The following is a 20,174-nucleotide window of genomic DNA, read 5'->3' as shown; positions in this document are numbered from 1 at the left end:
TATACAATGTGAAAATTAACCTTATTTTAAAACTTAAGTTCTACTTTCCCTGCTTATTACAGGACAGTGAAAAGAGAACCCCACTGCATGCTGCTGCCTATCTTGGAGATGCAGAAATCATTGAACTGCTCATTTTATCTGGTATGGTGACCTCTCTAATAAGAACACATTATGAATATTTTTGTCATAATTAATGTTTCCAAAACATAATTGACTACTTAGTGCATGATCTGGTTCTTGGTCTTTGTTGAAAAGCTGAAATTTACTTATTCATTTATTCTGTAAATATTGTGCGTGTATCCTGTTCTGATTATTCTGAGTGCCAATTAGAGTACATGAAAAAACAAAGATGACTGCCTTGCAGAGTTTATTTTCAGATAAGAAAAAATAGCCAATAAACATAAATAGATTTTATTCTATATTAAATGATGACGAATGTTATGGAAGAATGTAAAGGTATGGCAGGATAAAAGAAGTATGGTAAGTGCTCTTTAGTTTTACGTGGAGTACCTGGAGTGGGCCTTACTGCACACGCAGCGACTGGGAGATGGCTGCAGCTCTGCACGGGAAGGCGGCAGTGCCTCCTACCAAGTATGGCAGTGGAGGCGGGCGGCAGTCGTCTGGTTGTAGGTATGTTTTGAAGCCCGTGCCAGCAAGAGTGCTATCTTATATAGTTTTACATAATTCCATTTGAGGACCTGTAAAACCCTTCGTAATAAAGTTGTACTTTACTTTTTTATTTCTTTTAATCTGTTCAAGTCTTTATTATATGTAGCTGTGCTGAACTGTCTCTTAGAGAAAAATAGCTCTTCTTGTGGTTCAAACTGCCTACAGTCCTAGAACAGGAAGTCAGCGCTTGGAAGTATTTTGTCACATAGCCAGATTGTTGCCATGATATTTATTGGGAAATGATGAATATAGTTGATTTAGTTGTTTTGAGCCTAAAATGTCATATTGCAAACATTGAAAAAATGTCCTTGCTTTGAAATTTTGCGTGAAGGAGGGCTGAGAAAAATTTTGCATGAAGTTCCCACTAAATAGTAGTTCAAATAAAGTTTTTCCATTACAAATTCATAAAAAGTTTTTAAAATTTGATTTTTATAACATGAGTTTGATTATGTGGTGGAATTAAATATGGTTAAAGATGGGCTCAGCTAGTATTGTTAGTTTCTTTATGAATAAATTTACCTCTAATGCACTAGCTTAAAGATGTCCATTCTCTATGAATGCTAGTTCAATAGGTTTCAACTGAAATTTATTAGAGATAAGAACAGGAAAGGAGTTTAAGAAAAAAAAAATCCCATTTCTTTTTAGTTGAGATAAATTCAGTCTGTGGTTGTTGAGTACGCAGGGACAGCACGCAGGGGCCTGATGTACTTGCTGAATGGACCTGCGGTTCTGGCTCTCTCTTTTTGAGAAGTTTGTTTCCATTTTGGTCTCAGTGTCCTTGTTCTTCAGTGGAAGTGAGGAGAGGTGAGATGGAGACACGGGACAGTTGTGTAGGGTTGAAGGGCTCAGGTAAGTGAAAAGAGAAAGGAGGCAGATGATTGGTTTCCTGTGGATGCTGCTGAAATTCTTTAGATTGTGTTTCTCCTCAGACTTATCACACAGGCTGCTGTTTAAGAAAAATAAAATAAAAACTTCTTTGGATGTAGAATAATGTGAGTTGAAGTGAAGTTCAAGGCTAGGTTTCTATTAAATTAGAACCTGAGTTTTACTCACAAATGAGAAAGTAAAGAAAGGAAACAGGCTCTGGGTTGCCAGGAGCTTCGCAACAGTTAGTGTAAAGAGCGGTGGTACTTTGGCAACACAGATTTGAGTGCAAATCCTGACTTTTCCTCGTAACACCCCTGTAATTGTTGGGGATTTACTCAGTATCTGTGCCTCAGTGTCCTCATTTGAAAAGTAGGAGTAAATATAAATTTTAGAGGCCTGAAGAAATGAATGAAATGTTGCAATCTGGATGCCTGGAAAAGCACTTGGCATACGGTACTCAAAGTTATAGCTGTTATAAACCCTTCTCTTTTCTTTCCTCAACATTTTTGGTCCTGACAAGTTCCATGATGTCAGAAATTACCTTTTTTTGTGACTTTAAGGTATGCTTCCTTATAAATTCTCCTCTGCCAATTTTGAAACCTAGTCACATCCTGAAGTGGTCAAAAGACTTGCTTGTAAGGGAAAAATGGAAAAGAGCATATTCCTGTAATCACGGAGGATTATATATGCTCTATAAATGGAGCAAGTGTATCCTTATTTAACAAATTCTAGAGCCAAGAAACAGATTTGAAGGTTTATGTAAGTACAGAGAAGGGCCCCCCAGAAGCTTAGCAGGTAATAAAGGCTCATTAGGTAGCACAGCTGTCATAAGAAAAAGGATAGGTAGTAAAGGGATGTGTACCTGACAGTTAAAGTTGACACTGTAGATGATAACGACCATTACCATGGACATCTATAAAAATAACCCTTTAAATAATTGAGAAAGAAAGCAGAAGAGATTCTGAAATCTGAACCAGAAAGAGTCTTACTTTGGTGGATATTTGTTCATATATTGATTTAAAGTTTCCATTGACTTTTTTTTCCTTTTTGAAAAAATTTTTATTTATTTGAAAGTCAGAGTTACACAGAGAGAGGAGAGGCAAAGAGAGTGAGAGAGGTCTTCCATCTGCTGGTTCACTCCCCAGTTGGCTGCACCTGCCGGAGCTGAGCCGATCCGAAGCCAGGAGCTTCCTCCAGGTCTTCCCATGTGGGTGCAGGAGCCCAAGGACTTGGGCCATCTTCCACTGCTTTCCCATAGCAGAGAGCTGGATCGGAAGAGGAGCAGCTGGGACTAGAACTGACACCCATATGGACTGCCGGTGCTTCAGGCCAGGGCTTTAACCCACTGCACCACAGCCCTGGTCCCTCCATTAACTCTTAATGTTGAAAGTTGATTAGAATGGAGCATATGTTACACATCTGAGATGTCAACAAGTATAAACTAAGTCCTGAAATAGATTTCCATAATTACAAATTAGTAAAGGTTAACCATATCCAAATTTTAATTCAGAATAAATTTCAGAAGAGTAATATTCTGACAGTACAATGATCAGGGAATGCCTGAAACTTCAGATTGTACCAAACCCTATATATACTGTTTTTCTCCTAAGCATATGCACCCATGATAAAGTCTGATTTATAAATTAGAGTAAGAGGTTAACAATAAAAATTTACTATAGACTAAGCAACCGCAGTGTATGATTTTTCTTTTCTTATTAAATCATGAAAGTTCACCTTTTCACTTAAAGGAGGCACGTAATGACTTTTCTTTGGTGTATCTGAATTTCCAGCACTACTGCTCTTGTGCTTTGGGGCCATTTTTAAGTGAAATAAGGTTTTCTTGAATGCAAGCACTGGACAAAGGTGTGATTCGTGGCCAAATGGGATAGTATGAGAGTTCCATCAGGCTACTCAGAATGGTGTACTTAGGAAATGTCACTTCTGGACTTTTCCATTAATATTTTTGGACCATAGTTACCTCAGGTAATTAAAACCACAGAAAGCAAAACCACAAGTGCAGGGGTAGGACTAACTATCGTCAGTAAATATAATAAGGTTCTGTAGAGATGCTTTAGGGAGTCTATCTAAACCTGATTTGGAAGCCATGGCTGCTGAGGCCCAAATTAGATTCTGGGTATGTCATAGCAGCTTTATAATATATTTCTTTAAAGATTCTTTTATTTATTTGAAAGTCAGAGTTACACAGAGAGAGAGAAAGAGAGGTCTTCCATCTGCTGGTTCACTCCCCAATTGGCTGCATCGGCCAGAGCTGTGCTGATCTGAAATCAGGCGCCAGGAGCTTCTTCCAAGTCTCCCACACGGGTGCAGGCGCCCAAGGACTTGGGCCATCTTCCACTGCTTTCCCAGGCCACAGCAGAGAGCTGGATTAGAAGTGGAACAGCCCGTTCTCAAACCAGCACCCATATGGGATGCTGGCTCAGCAGGTGGCAACTTTACCCGCTACACCACAGTGTCAGCCCCAACTTTATAATAAATTTAAGAAGTTGTGTTATAAATTAGATTTGAAACTAGCTGATCTGTTATCCAAGTAAAGAAGTAAATGGACTGGCATTGTGTCGTAGCAGGTAAAGCTGCTGCCTGTAACACCAGCATCCCAAGGGGGCACTGGTTTGTGTCTTGATCCACTTTTTGTTCTTATTTTAAACTATATTTATTTTTAAAAATGTTTACCATAAAACAGTATACTATGTTATCCTGCCAGCAACCTCATACATCAGGCAAGGTGTCTTACTATATCTTGATTGTGTTATTTTCTCTTGTGTTCAACTTAACCTCTTGTAGTTTGTTCGTCATGGTTCTAGGAGTAATTGGCTATGCCATAGATGTGTATATATATAAATACACATCATACAGCCTTGGTGTGTAGTAAGCTGTACAACCCAGGTCTGTGTAATTACACTCTGTGTTCACACAATGACAAGTCATATAACAACACATTTCTTAGAACATATCCTCTTCATTAAACAAGCCATGACTATCTATACCACAAACTAAGTGACTTAAACACCAGAAACTTCCTGTATCACTCACAGTTCTGGAGGCAGGAAGTGCAAGATAAATGCGCTGGCAGGACTGGTTCCTTTGGAAAGCCTTGAAGAAAGGATCTGTTCTAGACCTCTTGCCTTGGTCTTTTCACATGTGTGTGCCCAGATCTCTTCTTACAAGGACAGCAGTCAGATTAGGTTAGGATCTACCCTAATGTTCTCACTTTAACTTGGTGAGGACTGTGAAGACTGTCTCCATGTAGGGCCACTTTCTGAGATTCCAAGGATAAAGGCTTCAGCATAGGAATTTGGGAGCGAAGGTCGGGGAGACACAATGAAGCCCACAATAGCTGATGTCCGCAACACTGTCTCAGAAAGAGTAATGCAGAGCTTCCTTTTTTTCAGTACTGTGAGTGGCAAAGTGAAAATGCAGTTGGTTTTTGTTCATCCCATTCCCAACCTGAAAACAGAATCTGAAGCTTTTGCCACTGCTTTTGTTAGGCAGCCAAAACAAAGTGTTATTTCCAGTTTGGAAAGAGAGATGGAAGCGTTTGGCACCCGGCCCAGCTCACTGGGTCTGTACCATCTCTTCTTTGACTTATAACAGAAAAGAAGACAGTTCGCTCTGCAAATAAAAGTTTGGTAAAGGATTAATGAAGCTATTTATAATAATGAAAATAAAAATAACTTTTAATAGTACCTATCAACAAGTGCTTGGCCTAGATCAGAAGTTGAAATAAAAGGCCATATAGTTTTTACAGGCCACTCTGCAATGATTCAGCTCTATTGTAGTCTAGAAGCTATATAGTTTATACTTAAATGAACAGGGATAGCTGATTACAGTTAAACTTTACAAATTAAGCAACTGGCAGCCATAATTTGAAGACCCCTGGTGTAGATTATAAGGATACTTCCTCATATAGTTAAAGTATAGCAAGGAGTCTTAGTCCTTTTGTTCTGCTACAACAGAATACTATAAACTGTGTGGCTTATAAACGGAATTCCTTTCTCTTGGTGCTGGAGTCTGGGAATTCCTATCTTCCTGTCTGGTATCTGATGAGAGCCTACTTCCTTGCTCATAGAGAGCAGTCTTTCCACTATAACCTCACATATCAGAATGGTTGAGGGAGGGAGTTCTCTTGGTCTCTCCCTCTGCCCCCACTCCCAGCTTTATTATTCGTTTATTTGAGAAGCAGAGCTCCCATCCCCTGGCTCACTCCTCAAATACATATCCTAGGAACTGTGTCCAGGTCTCCTGTGTGGGTGGCAGGAACCCTATTACTTGAGCCATCATTGCCACTTCCAAAGCCTGCATTAGCAGGAATCTGGAGTCAGGAGCTGGATATGGAACCACCAAGCTGAAAGCCCACTGAAGGCCTCTTTTGTAAGAATACTAACAATTTCTGAAGGCCCATGACCTAAACAGCTCCTAAGGACCCATCTCCTAATACAATCACTGGTGAGGTTAGGATTTCAGCTTATGAATTTTAGGAGAATGCACACATTCCGACAATTTGACAAGGTATTTGGTAAGTGTAAAATAATTTTCTGAGTGTTTCATGGTAAGAGAATATTGTTATCGCTGGAAATGGATCATAAGGATCATTTAGCACAATCTCCTATTTTACAGGTAATTGTTCAGAAACCAAAGAATTGACTGAACTTGGTGACTGGTTACATTAGAAAGAAAGCTACTGAGCCATTATTTTGCATGATGAGACTTGGAGTCAGATGGAAAATTCCTGATAGAAGCTGCTGATGTAGATTTCACTTTGTAAAGAGCACCCTGTATTGTTTAAACCTGGGACCCATTCTCATCCCTCAGTCCCATGCACACATTCAAGGATTACGATTAACAAGGTGAAGAATCTCCTGGTTACTTGATTACTGTTAGGCAGTGAGTAGTGTGACACAGTGGATTAAGCTACCACTTGGGGTGTCGGTGTTGTGGCGTAGTAGGTAAAGCCACTGCCTATAACACTGGCATCCCATACAAGCACTGGTTCACATCCCAGCTATTCCCTTCCCATCCAGCTACCTGCCCATGGCCTGGGAAAAGCAGCAGAAGATGACCCAAGTGCTTGGACGCCTGCCACCCACAATGGGAGACCTGGATGGAGTTCCTGGCTGCTGGTTTTGGCTTGGCTCAGTCTTAGCTGTGGCAATCATTTGGGGAGTAAATCAGCGGATGGAAGATCTGCCCCACCCTCCCACCCCCACCACTGTACTTCTAACTTTCAGAAAATAAATGTCTTTAAAAAAAGCTATCACTTGTGGGGTGTATACAAACTAGTTCGAGGTTCAGGTTAGTTGCTTCCAATACAGCTCTCTGCTAACGTGCCTGCAGAGCAATGGATGATGGCTCTGGTTCCTTCAGTTTTTGCTGCTTACTTTGGCCTGACCCATCCCCAACTGTTGTGGCCATTTGGGAGTGAACCAGGAGATGGAAGATCCATCAATCTCTCTCTCACTCTGCCTTTCAAATACATCTTTTTAAATTTATTTTTTAATTTCTTTGAGAAGTAAAGTTACAGAGAGGGAAAGACAGAGAGAAAGGTCTTCAATCTGCTGGTTCGCTCCCCCAAATGGTCACAATGGCCGAAGCTGGGTCAGTCTGAAGCCAGGTGCTTCTTCCTGGTTTTCCACATGGGTGCAGGGACCCAAGCACTTAGGCTGTCTTCCACTGCTTTCCCAGGCCATAAGCAGAGAGCTGGATCAGAAGAGGAGCAGCTGGGACATGAACTGGTATCCATATGGGATGCCAGTGCTGCAGGTGGAGGCTTAGCCTACTACACCACAGCACTGCTCACCACTGCCCCCCCCCCTTTTTTTTTTGAAAAGAAGAATTACTGTTAGGAAACAGGTCTTTCTTTGGCTCCTGCCACTCACCCACAAGGTCTCTTAATAAGACCAACCCTTGCTTCAGCTCCATTACTGTCTAGAGCCCAAACTAGTCCAAATTAATTAAATCAAGAGGTTTTGCTTTTGTTTTCTAGTTACTTACATTGCTTTTCTCCAGATAAGATCAACATTCACTTAATTCTGGAAATCTCAATCTTTTATTTTTAAAAACTATTATTTCAAAGTGTATTTTTATAGAGTGATTTATTAAATGAAGAGGTGGGTAGGAGAAAGTTAGCTGGAGTTTTCTGTAAAACCTAGCTGCGATATCATGTATACATACTATTTAGCTAATCTTGCAGTTAGTATTTGCTTGTTAGTTACAGCATGTAATACCAGAAATCAGATCACAGTATACCCTGAAAAGGTGAATTCAAATTCAGTTATTTGTGTGTGAGTGTAAGCCCTGACAGCTTATTTGTCTTATAAGAAAATTTAGACAATGTGCTCGAATTAACGGAGGGAAGAGAAGTCTAGTAAAGAAAATATTGATTGTACAGTTGGATATAACTGTTTTGGAATTCATGAGATGTACTCATGGCACATACGAGGTTTACTGCAAGTATTGTTTTTGCAGCAGTCATGACATCTTTAAATTGGTATCTTGATTGTCTCCAGTTTCTTGGCAGTATTCTCTCTACCGCCGTGGCCTATCAGTAACCTGACTTCAGCAGTTGTGATGTGACTGCTTTTTTATTATGTTCTTTCCCGTTTTAATGACTAGAAGGTAGTAAAGGAAGTAATCTTCCTTGGTGACCTTATAGTCTTCCATGTGACTAGCCCAGCAGAGGTGGTTATATTCACTCTCATGTTGCTCTTAAAGACTGTTTTGTGAGTGGGTATGTTTTTCTCCTCCATCTCCTTTATTAGCTTTTGTGGCTAGTTTTCTATACTCTAGCTAGATTTTAGACTAGTTAACCGTACTTGGAAATGTTTTTGCAGTACTAGAATGACTTTTGTAGTTTGATGTGTATGTGAATATAGAGTTAGCCGGGGTGCTGTGTGTGGAGCAGAAGTCTCTGTCTTTAGAAAGTATACTGCAGTGGGCCCTGAAAGTCTGAACCATCTGAAGTACCGCTATGTTCATGGCCCTTGGACTGTTTCTCATTTTACAGGAACACAGCCAGCTCCTGTTCTTAGAATATCCACTGCTGTGTCATATTTTTCTGTTAATATGTGACCTACACACTAATCAGCCAGTGTGGACGGGAGAAATATTTGTTTTATTGGTACCCTCAAAGATGGCCTAACCATTTCTCATAGAGTTGACTTTTCTTTTTTTTTTTTTTATTTTTTAATTTTTATTTAATGAATATAAATTTCCAGTGTACAGCTTATGGATTACAATGGCTTCCCCCTCCCATAACTTCCCTCCCCTCTCCTGCTCCCTCTCCCCTTCCATTCACATCAAGATTCATTTTCAATTCTCCTTATATACAGAAGATCAATTTAGTATAAAGATTGCAACAGTTTGCACCCACATAGAAACACAAAGTGAAACATACTGTTTGAGTACTAGTTATAGCATTAAATCAAAATGTACAGCACATTAAGGACAGAGATCCCACATGAGGAGCAAGTGCACAGTGGCTCCTGTTGTTGACCCAACAAATTGACACTCTAGTTTATGGCGCCAGTAACCACCCTAGGCTCTCGTCATGAGTTGCCAAGGCTATGGAAGCCTTCCAAGTTTGCCGACTCTGATCATATTTAGACAAGGTCATAAAAGACAGAGTGAGGATAGTAACCAATGATCCTAAGAGTGGCATTTACCAGGTTTGAGCAATTATACAGCATTAAGTGGGGAAGAGGACCATCAGTACACACAGGTTGGGAGTAGAGCCATTGGTGGTAGAGGTTATGATTACAAAGGAATGAGGCCCAAGTGTGCTAGACAGGGTCTAGAACAAAGGACAGAGTCATTATTAGAGGAGCTAAGAAAGGTGCTGTCTAAGCTACAATTAAGTTTTCTGATTGAGAGGCAAATAGAATCTGATAGAAGGGGCTTGATAATAATCTGTTGGGCTTTAGGCCTTGTAAGTTAAGAGGCCCAGACCTATCTATCTCTTCACATGGGGTATATCCTAAGGGAGGTGTGAACTTCCTAGGGGAAGGCACTCTGTTGACTTTCATTACTTGGCTGGCCTGGGAGGAGAGCTGGCCAGGTAAAGGCAGGTGGCATCTCTAACAAGAAATTTACAGTTCTGCCTGCAATGTTGCTGACCCTACTTGACCATCCCCTCAGCTGCAGTGGTCACTTTGGAAGTTGGGCTGAGTGAAGGGCTTTTCAGCTTAGAGCCAATAAGATCTGTGGCTCTGACCTGGGCATCCTTCGACTCCAGGGCAGGTCCATTTCCAGTGATCCAACTCTTGGCAGAGCTGCCAGGGCTCTTCACAAGCTGACTTCTGCTGAAGCCCAGGCTTAGCACATTGAAAGCCACTGCAGTGGACTGGCCTGTTGGGTCTCCTTGAGGGCAGATCACTGTACAGATCAGCCATTAATAGGCCTGCCACCCATTGCTTCTGATGCCTAGCTTTCTTTTCCTCCTGGTTTGTGTTAAAGCAGACCAGAGGATGCAAGTCAAGGGAGTGCCCAAGTCCCATCTCTAATCTTCGGTGGCCTGAACTATAAGTTTATAGTCACAGGCATGTTCTGTAGTAGTTTTTCTAAGGTAGACAATGCCCATGAGGAAAATTATATTCTCACTTTAAAACTTTCTTTCCCTTTGGTCTGAAAGGGAGGTTTTTTCTACTTACTGCTTACTTCACTGATGGCGAAGTGAATCTAGCTATGAAATTATTATTTAAGTTCTTATTTTGGCTATGCTATTACAGAAAAATGTTAGCCATCTCTTTTATAAGGTCTAAAGATTAAATTGTGCATCCTACCTTGAAGAGAATAGAGAAATGAAAGAAGTTGGGCTTAGAATAGAGAAATGAGGGAGCAAGTCCTAGATCGCTTGCTGACAATAGCAATATCACATGAATACTTAGCAGACCATTTCAGCCATTAGATAACAACTTAAGAAAACATTTACCAGAAGGTCCAATGCCTTCTATAAATTTTAAGAATCATGTATTTGAAAACACCTCTTAAATATCTAACATGGTGTAGTTTGTTTAACCAGTAAACTTAAGCACAACCATATAAAATGTTTTTAGTTTCTTTCTACCAACAAGTTTAAAACATATGATACACAGATTTAGGTCACACAAATTAAAATGTATCTTTGATTGATTTTAGCAGCTTAAATTTATGGACAATCTTATCTATAAGCCATTTAAAATAAAACTCTTAATAAAATTTTCCCATGTGGACATACAATATGTACACACATATAACATAGCATAGTAGACCAATATAGCAATTTTAATAATAGCTTTTAAAATCTTTAACCCTGATTCAGTTTCAGGCTTTGACTTCACTCTGGCTGTTAAAGGCATTTGCTAGTGACACAGCAGATGGAAGATAGCCCCCTCCCACTCCCTCTTCTTCAAATAAAATGAAATAAATTTAAAAAAATTTTTTATAAGATTTGTTTATTTGTCAGGCAGTGTTACAGAGGAAGACAGAGAGAGATCTTGCATCTACTGGTTCAATTTCCAGATGGCTACAACAGCCAGGGCTGGGCTGGGCCAGGCCAAAGTCAGGAGCCTGGAACTCTATCCTAATTTCCTACATGGATGGCAGGGGCCCAGGCACTCAGGCCATCTTCTGCTGCTTTCCCAGGCACATTAGTAGGGATCTGGATCAGAAGTGGAACAGTTGGGACTCGAACTCATACCTATAAGGGATGCCAGCATTGCAGATGGTAGCTTAACCTGCTTAACCACAATGCCGGCCCCATAATTAAAATTTTAAAAAGCCGGGGCTGGCAAAGGTGCAGCCTGCAGTGCCAGCATCCCACATGGGTGCGAGTTCAAGTCCTGGCTGCCCCACTTGCAATTCAGTTCTCTGCTATGGCCTGGGAAAGTGGTGGAAGATGACCCACATAGGAGACCTGGAAGAATCTCCTGGCTCCTGGCTTCAGATTAGCCCAGTTCCAGCTATTGTGGCCATTTGGGGAGTGAACCAGTGGTTGGAAGACTGAGCCCTCTTTCTCTCTCTCTCTCTCTCTCTCTCTCTCTACTCTGTAACTCCGCCCTTCAAATAAATATATAAATCTTTAAAAAAATTTTTAAAAAGCCAAAATTTTTAATCAAATTTTCTGTTTGTAACAAGTGGCGATATATCCTCAGTCATCTATCAGTGTAGTCTTTGCAATCACTTAAGCATTTTGGTGGATTAATTTTGATTATGTTATTACATGTGAAGAGAAAGAAATTGTTATAACTAAATGACAGGATGCGACCAGCAGAGTTTTGTTTGTTTGTTTGTTTTTTGGTATACCGTATACCAGATGCACTTTTTTTTTTTTTTTTTTTTTTGACAGGCAGAGTGGATAGTGAGAGAGAGACAGAGAGAAAGGTCTTCCTTTTTGCTGTTGGTTCACCCTCCAATGGCCGCTGCGGCCGGCGCACCGCGCTGATCCGAAGCCTGGAGCCAGGTGCTTCTCCTGGTCTCCCATGTGGGTGCAGGGCCCAAGGACTTGGGCCATCCTCCACTGCCTTCCCGGGCCATAGCAGAGAGCTGGCCTGGAAGAGGGGCAACCGGGATAGAATCCGGCGCCCCAACCGGGACTAGAACCCGGTGCGCCGGCGCTGCAAGGTGGAGGATTAGCCTGTTGAGCCACGGCGCCGGCCCAGATGCACCATTAAAATCAGATTTTCTTCATGCAGTTGTTTATCTAATAATCTTTAAAAAAACTATCCTCACTTTACTCCCAATTACTTTAACTTTTCATTTGCACTTGGGGCTGAATTTTTAGTATATTTTCTATGATCACTTCATTTGTTCTGTTAAATGTATTTTATGTCTTAAATGGGCAATATTTCAGTTTTATTTGTTAAAAAATATGTGTACACACCCAGTATCTGAAATGCTTAGGACCAGAATTATTCAGATTCCAGATTTTTTTCATATTTTTGAATGCTTGCATATACGTAATGAGCTCTCTTGGAGTGGGATCCAAGTCTACATACAAAACTATTTTATATTCAATACATGCCTTGTGTACAAAGCCAAACGGGAGTTTTACCAAGTATTTTTAGTGTGCCTGCATTTTAACTGTGACCTGTCAACATGAGGTCAGGTGTGGATTTGATCAGTTGTAGTGTCCTGTCAGAGCTCAGAGTTGAGAGTTTTGGAACATTTCAGATTTTGATTTTCTGATTAGTCATGCTCAACCTGTGTATAGATTTTGAAGCACACAGTCTGTGGTGAAGCCGTCCTCTTTCCCCAGTCTCATATTTTTAGTGCACTTCCTTACCAGCAGAAACAGACACCCACTCGCACTTACGTGTTAGCTCCTAGAGTCTCCTTGTGATGTAAAGCCAGTGGGAATACTCATCTCTTCCTTTTGCTGCATTAACATAAAGCATGTTGTTGATACAGTTACCACGTTTTTCCCTATGTCTCAGATCCTTACCAGCACGTAGAGGACTTCCTTAGTTTTTCATGACAGCCACATTCTGTATTCTTGTTAATTAATTCCTTTAATCAAACATCTTAAGGCCCTTTATGAGGCTTCCTTCTTCTTTGCCTTTGTTAATACAGGATACTAACTCTTCTGGGCGTCTTTGTTGATACCCTTCTTGCTTTACTGCCACGGCTTGCCCTTCTGTTGTACAAATACAGAAGTGCACATAAACACAGGGATTATCGGAACCCTAAGCAGATAAACGGGAGAATGAGAGACTCTAGCTTCTGTATTGGCCTTTCACTGTCACCAGGACTCTAACCTTCCAGTTGGTAAACATTTCAAATGTTTTTACTGTCTACTCAAACATTGAAGTTACTGTGGACCGAGAGGCTGTGTTTTAACCATCTTAAGCTCTACAGAGGCCTGGCAGAGTGTTACTCAAATGTTGAATACATGTGTATACCACTCTCTGACTGCTTTTCTATGTTGCTGCTTCCTTTACTTCTCCTAAAGTCTAACTCTGAGCATTCCTTTAAGCTCCCTCATTGATTTGTTCAGTGTCCTCAAGGTTAATGCATACAGAGAACCCAATTACTTCCAGAATTTCAACTGCTACTTTTGTGGATATTTCTTAACTTTCCAGTTTAATTTTATTTTCCCAAATTCAAAGCTTATTCATTGACCTATAACATATCTAGGCTGTGTGTGCTAGGTATGGTTATTATATGTTATCTTTTTAAAAGATTTTATTTATTTGAGAGGCAGAGTTACAGAGAGAGGGAGAGACAGAGAGAAGTCTTCCACCCACTGGTTCACTCCCCAAATGGCCACGACAGCCTGAGCTAAACTGATCCAAAGTCAGGAGCTAGGAGATTCCTCGGGGTCTGCTACGTGGGTGCAAAGACTTCAGCCATCTTCTGCTTTCCCAGGCCATAAGAAGAGAGCTGGATAGGAAAAGCAGCTGGGACACAAACCAGCGCTCATAGGGGATGCCTGTGCTAAAGCTGGAGGCTTAACCTACTATGCCACAGTGCTGGGCCCTAAGATTTTTTTTTTTTGTAAGGCAGAGTTGGGATGGGAGGAAGATATAAGAGAGAGATCGATCTTCCACTGGTTCACTCCCCCAAATGATCTCAAAAGCCAGGGTGGGGCCAGACCAAAGCCAAGGGGCCAGGAACTTTTTCTGGCTCTTATAGATGGAAGCATGAGTTTAGGGACTTGGGCCATCTTCTGCTGCTTTGCCAGGCACGTTACCAGGGAACAGGATTGAAAGTCAAGCAGTGGGGACTCGAACCAGAACCAATATGGGATACCGGCATCACTAATGGCATCTTAACCCATTATGCCACATTGCTGGCTCCCACAGGTTATCTTTATAGCAAAATATTATAAGCTCTGTTTTATAGATGAAGAAATTCATGTTTAGGGAGTTCAAACAAGTAGTTAGGGGCTGACAGCTGGTAATTGCTAGAGCTGTAACTAGAAGTCACTGCACTTGATTATTCCTTGAACCTTTGAACTGAAGACATAGACATAACCTAAGCATCAGGAGTTACAACCTCTAGCCATGATTCTGCCATGGTTGGTGCGGATGCTAGGCTGTTTAGTGTACCTCTGTTTCATCATTTACAAAATAAGTAGTTAGTTAGGATCTGGAGTATAAATCTAGGGTCGTGATAGGATAGGACCTGTCAGCCAAATCCTCTACATTCCCCAAAACCATTGCTGTTCCTTCTCTTCCTAGAAGTAGAGTGATCCTGCCATGTGCTACTTTTGTTTGGTTGGAACTTTGGTACTAAATCAATGTATTTTGTCTCAGACGGATCCCCCTTTCAAATTATGTAACACATTTTGTCATAATAAATGTGTTTGTATTCTGCTAAAGTTAATTTTTACCTATTGACTTTATGATTTTTAAAGAATCATACATAGTTCATTTTTTTTTTTTTAATTTCTTCTTTAAACCTTAGGTAAAACCCAGAAAGACGTGGGTTGGTTCATTTCTTTCTCAGTTTTCCCCAAGGTCTATAGCCGTTGTATCCAATTTATATAATACCTCTGTAGTACTAATATGTCTTTAATCATAGCTGCAGAACCATTTTGATATTATTATATTACTTTATGACATGATACATTCATTAATAAAGAAGTATAATGAAAACTTTGGGATAATCTGCATTTTAATCTCTTATTATTCTTATTCATTTATTTCCGTATTTGAGTTTTTAAATGCACATTTTAAAGTGGGGTCTGATTTTTGCCTTGGATATGCTCTGTATAAAGGTGGCTTTTCTAGCCTGTTTATAAAGTGTTTATCTTTAATAGAGAGAAATAATGCCTTACTGGATAATTACGCCAATTTAAAAGGATAATTTTGTAATGTAAGAGTAATTTATTAGCAGAAAGTATAAAAATACTCTTTCAGTTGTTATTCATCCAATTTGGACTGTATATAGAACTATTATTTCAGGAGATTTATTAAAAATACTTAATGTAAACTATTTCAATTTATTTTTTTCTTCTTGTTGCAGGAGCTAGAGTTAATGCCAAAGACAGCAAATGGTTGACACCTTTACACAGAGCAGTTGCATCTTGTAGTGAGGTATGAAACATCTCTTAGTCATACGTTGTATGTAAAAACATTAAGTAGGCCACCTGTGAGTCTATACTCAAATATTCTGTTCGCAAAAGAAGTCAATAACAACTGAAGTATCTAGACTGGTGCTTAGAATTTGTACAAATCAAGTTAATTGTTTCATTTCTCCTTTTGTATGTGAGGCCTCCTAGAGACCTGAAGAAACAGAGTAGGAAATCTTGCTTCTGCCCCTCCTATAGGAGGAGTTATTTTTTAATCTTACAGAATCCTCCTCGCGATCCTTCTGTGAGGTTGACAGTAACCTGTCACAAATGTTCCACTGATTGTGATCAGCAAATAGTCTTGTGAGTCTATTTTGATAAACTGAAATATCATTTCATAAAACACTAGAATTAGTCAAAAGTGTTTCATTTTACTAATTCTAAATATATAGTCTGAAAATACCTGAAGGATCTTTCAAGGAAGAATAGTTCCTTTTTGCTTACAGCCCTATGTATTGTTTGCTCATCAAGAAAATTGACATTTTTAGAGATTATTCATTACTTGCAAAGTGTTTTTGTATTTTTCAGTGCTTTTTAATATCCTCTGTCCTCATGACATCGTTGTAGTATAAATATTTTGAAGAAACTATGTAGTTCAGTGGTAGAGATGGGATAAAAACTTGTACCTTCTTCTCTGCTGTTATTTACTACCTATGTAAAGTATATACCTTATTATAGTTGGTACTTGTTTCAAAACATTTTAAGTAATTTGATTGAAATGTAAGTTTATGTGATTATATAGGTGACTATTAGTCCATTGTTTCTTCAGAGTTGCTCAAACAGTGAGAGACAAGGAGAGAGCTCCTAAGTGTAGCTTGTTTTGCTTCTCCCCATCATGAGACCAGGTAGTTTGGAGAGGGAAAGGGAACTGTAACCAGGGCCTCAGCAGAAACTGGAGAAGCTCCTGCCACTCTCTTCTTCATATTACTCCATGTGAGCAACCCAAAACGAGCTGGTAAATGAGGAGAAGTAGAGTGGAAAAGTGACCGGGGAAGATTGCAAACCCTGTGAGATGACAGAAGCAGTCCATTAGCCACAGCCTGCTAATGTGGGGAGGGTGAGAGACACTGGAGCACACAGCCCACTCCCATCTGGGTCCTTGGCTTGCCACAGTTGATGAACTTACAGACCTTAGACTTGGAGAAATCAGCTCCAGCTACCACCTGCAACTATTTAAGGGTATGGTGTTGGGCAAATCTGGAAGTTCCAAAACTAAGACCAACTAGTCAGTGTACATTGAAATCTGAAATTCTGTGGTAATGTTACTGATTTTGTGGTTGATCCTCCATAAAGGTGTTTCTTTAAATAAAAGCAGTTAACATGTACATCACCATTGTTGGAACCTATTAATGTTATAACTATGTAGTTTTCAGTATGACTCTTGGAAATGTGGCTATTAAAGTTAGTGGAGCTTAAATCATCAGAAGGTAAACTTTGTGTTTTAGTCTACTCTTCATTCTAAAAATTACTGAACTGTGTAGTATTGACTGTTTTTGTAGGATATGGAAAACAGCTATAAAATATGGAAACTCCATGGAATTATTATTTCTGTAAACACTTGAGTAATTACTTTTTTTTTTTTTTTTTGACAGGCAGAGTGGACAGTGAGAGAGAGAGAGAGAGAGAAAGGTCTTCCTTTTTGCCGTTGGTTCATCCTCCAATGGCCGCCGCGGTAGGCGTGCTGCAGTCAGCGCACCGCGCTGATCCGATGGCAGGAGCCAGGTGCTTCTCCTGGTCTCCCATGGGGTGCAGGGCCCAAGCACTTGGGCCATCCTCCACTGCACTCCCTGGCCACAGCAGAGAGCTGGCCTGGAAGAGGGGCAACTGGGACAGGATCGGTGCCCCGACCGGGACTAGAACCCGGTGTGCCGGCGCCGCAAGGCGGAGGATTAGCCTATTGAGCCACGGCGCCGGCGAGTAATTTTTTTTTTTTTTTTTTTTAAAGAATGTCATAATTAGCAGAACAGCTAGAAAATCTACTTGGGATTCTAGGTATTCTTTGCTTTATGTTTTTGAGACTATGAGAGAAATGAAGGAGTGCCTGTGTTCTAAATTCTCCCAAGGACACACACAGCATTTACCACATATAATAATGCTTTCAGGCTTAAATCCTTCATGAAACCTAGGTTGCTAAAGACGGCCTCAGGCTAAATCCTGTGACCCTCTAACTCCAGCAGTGTATGCTTTCCAACATGTGTCCTCTTGGACTGGCTGCCTCAGTCTGTCCCTACCACTCTGGTTTGTGACTTTCGTTCTTTGAGGGTAGCACATAGTTTTTTTAAGATTCCACAAGTTTTTAAAAAATTATTATTATTTTTTTTAATTTGAAAGGTAGAGAGAAATTGATTTCCATCCTCTAATTTACTCTCAGATGCCTGCAACAGCCAAGGATGGGCCAGGCCAAAGCCCGGAGCCTGGAACCCAATCTGGGTCAGGTCGTTGATCAGCCACCTGCTACCTACCAGGGCACACATTAACAGGAAGCTGGAATGGGAATGGAGTTGGGACTGGAACCCAAGCACTCCAATATGGGATGCAGGCATCCCAAGTGGTGTCTTAACTGATGCCCAAATATCTGTCCCTGAATAAATCAATTTCCAAGTACTAAGGTTATTTGATTATTTCATGTATGGGACCAAGGTGTGTGTTTAAGAATTGAACTTAAGGGTGCTGAATCCCCTGGAGAGAACACAATTTTTTAACCTAATCAGATACATTTTATAGTGTTGATGGAGCTGCCTTCCCTGGTACCAACCACACATGGGTACACACCTGGGTGAAGCAGTGCTGGTGCTGGTGCTGCGACTCACTTGGCTAATCCTCTGCCTGCGGCGCTGGCACCCTGGGTTCTAGTCCCGGTTGGGGCGCTGGATTCTGTCCCGGTTGCTCCTCTTCCAGTGCAGCTCTCTGCTGTGGCCTGGGAGTGCAGTGGAGGATGGCCCAAGTGCTTGGGCCCTGCACCCGCATGGGAGACCAGGAGGAAGCACCTGGTCCTGGCTTCGGATCAGCGCAGCGCACCGTCCATAGCGGCCATTGCGGGTGAACCAATGGAAAAGGAAGACCTTTCTCTGTCTCTCTCTCACTGTCTAACTGCCTGTCAAAAAAAAAACAAAAAACAAAAAACCACAGTGCCAGTCTGTAGCCTCCTGTTCAAAGGAATGGGAGTACTCTCTGTCTTTAGCACTTCGTTTTCATAATAAAGTTAGCAATATGTCTAAAATTGAGATAGGTTTCACCCAGAGTAAAATTTTCACCTCTGATGTTTCTCTTCTCTCCTCTCTGCTTTTCAAGTAAAAATAATAATAATAATTAATAAATTTTAAATTATATTGTGACATATCAGTTGGCCACCCAAACTGTGTTTGTTTGCAGATTGTTGTCCTTTTTTCTTTGTCTTCCTTCAAACTGGTGGTAAGATGTGCTAGAATGGTAGAACCTAAGAGAGCTGGTGCTGTAGATCTCTCATAGATTGAGCTCAGGATAATAGTAAAGGCTCTTTGAGTATAATTGTCTGATCCTTTATCATCACCCCGAAATTCATAATTTTTTTAAATTGATGTCATGGGGTATAATCACTTAAAAAAATCTGGGCACACCATCAACATTTCTTACACAAACTCACTAACAACTGAAAGTTGAAATAGAAATTTCTTTGGTAATACTGTTAGTGAAGCCATCTATGCCCTTGGATATCTCCACATTATTTCTGTGAGCTTATAATATACCGATAATGGAATCTAGAATTGTACTAGTATATGACATCATTCTCTTTATTTGGTGGTTCTAGAAATTTCTCTGTTCTTTTTAACTATCTATAGCCTTTTGAAATTTTCTTTAGTATATTTTCTAAATTTTCAAAGACTAATGCTACTGGATCAGAGTCTTAGTTGTTAAGTTTACAGGCTTCCATAGCTGCCATGTAATACACCCTTATCTAGCATGAACTGGGTTTATTCTTGCTTTTCAATGAAGCAAAAGAAAAATTTTGATTTTTGTGTTATTACTAATGGAATGTAAACATTTCCTATACTTTTCAAAAGTTTGAATGTTTGTATTGTGAATTTCAAAGTGGGAATAAATAGGGCAAGACTGGCATTTCTAATGTGCTTTGTTTTTCCAGCCTATGCCATTAGGAATTCTTTATCTTAATTTTAATTATTTTCTAGTACATACACCAACCTACCTGCTAACATTTCCCAATATAGTGTTAGTTGTATCCTTTGAGTCACAGAGGTGGAGCTAAGAGATTCTGATGGCATTTGTTGGTAGTCTTCCATAATTTTGAGTAAGTATTCTGCTGTAGGCTATTTCTACATTCCTCTTTTAAACTAAAATATAACTTAAAATAAAATGTAAGTGTACACCATTTGAGTTTTGATAGATGTATATACTTGTGTAACCTTTATCCCAGTGAGGATGTAGAAGATTCCACCATCCTAGCAAGTCTCCTTTTCAGTCCCCAGAGACAGCCACTGTTCTGATTTCTCTTACCATAGAGTAATTTTCCCATTCTTGAACTTTATAAAAAATGGAATCATATAATATATAGTCTTGGGGCCAGCGCTATGGCACA

At 40.2% G+C, this 20,174-nt stretch overlaps 1 protein-coding gene across 4 annotated transcripts in view; it reads left to right on the top strand.

The window, feature by feature from the left end:
* The window catches only part of ANKRD28 (ankyrin repeat domain 28), a 186,865-nt gene that overhangs the window by 99,504 nt on the left and 67,187 nt on the right, over positions 1 to 20,174 (top strand). For all 4 annotated transcript variants that reach the window (XM_062214935.1, XM_062214944.1, XM_062214926.1 and 1 more), the window contains 2 exons: positions 63 to 141; positions 15,496 to 15,566. In XM_062214935.1, the coding sequence (XP_062070919.1) occupies positions 63 to 141; positions 15,496 to 15,566 (150 nt within the window). The remainder of the gene's footprint in view (positions 1 to 62; positions 142 to 15,495; positions 15,567 to 20,174) is intronic.

Source organism: Lepus europaeus, chromosome 2 (genome assembly GCF_033115175.1).
Source record: "Lepus europaeus isolate LE1 chromosome 2, mLepTim1.pri, whole genome shotgun sequence".
NCBI classification, from domain to species: Eukaryota; Metazoa; Chordata; class Mammalia; order Lagomorpha; family Leporidae; genus Lepus; species Lepus europaeus.
This window is presented reverse-complemented; position numbering and strand designations above follow the sequence as displayed.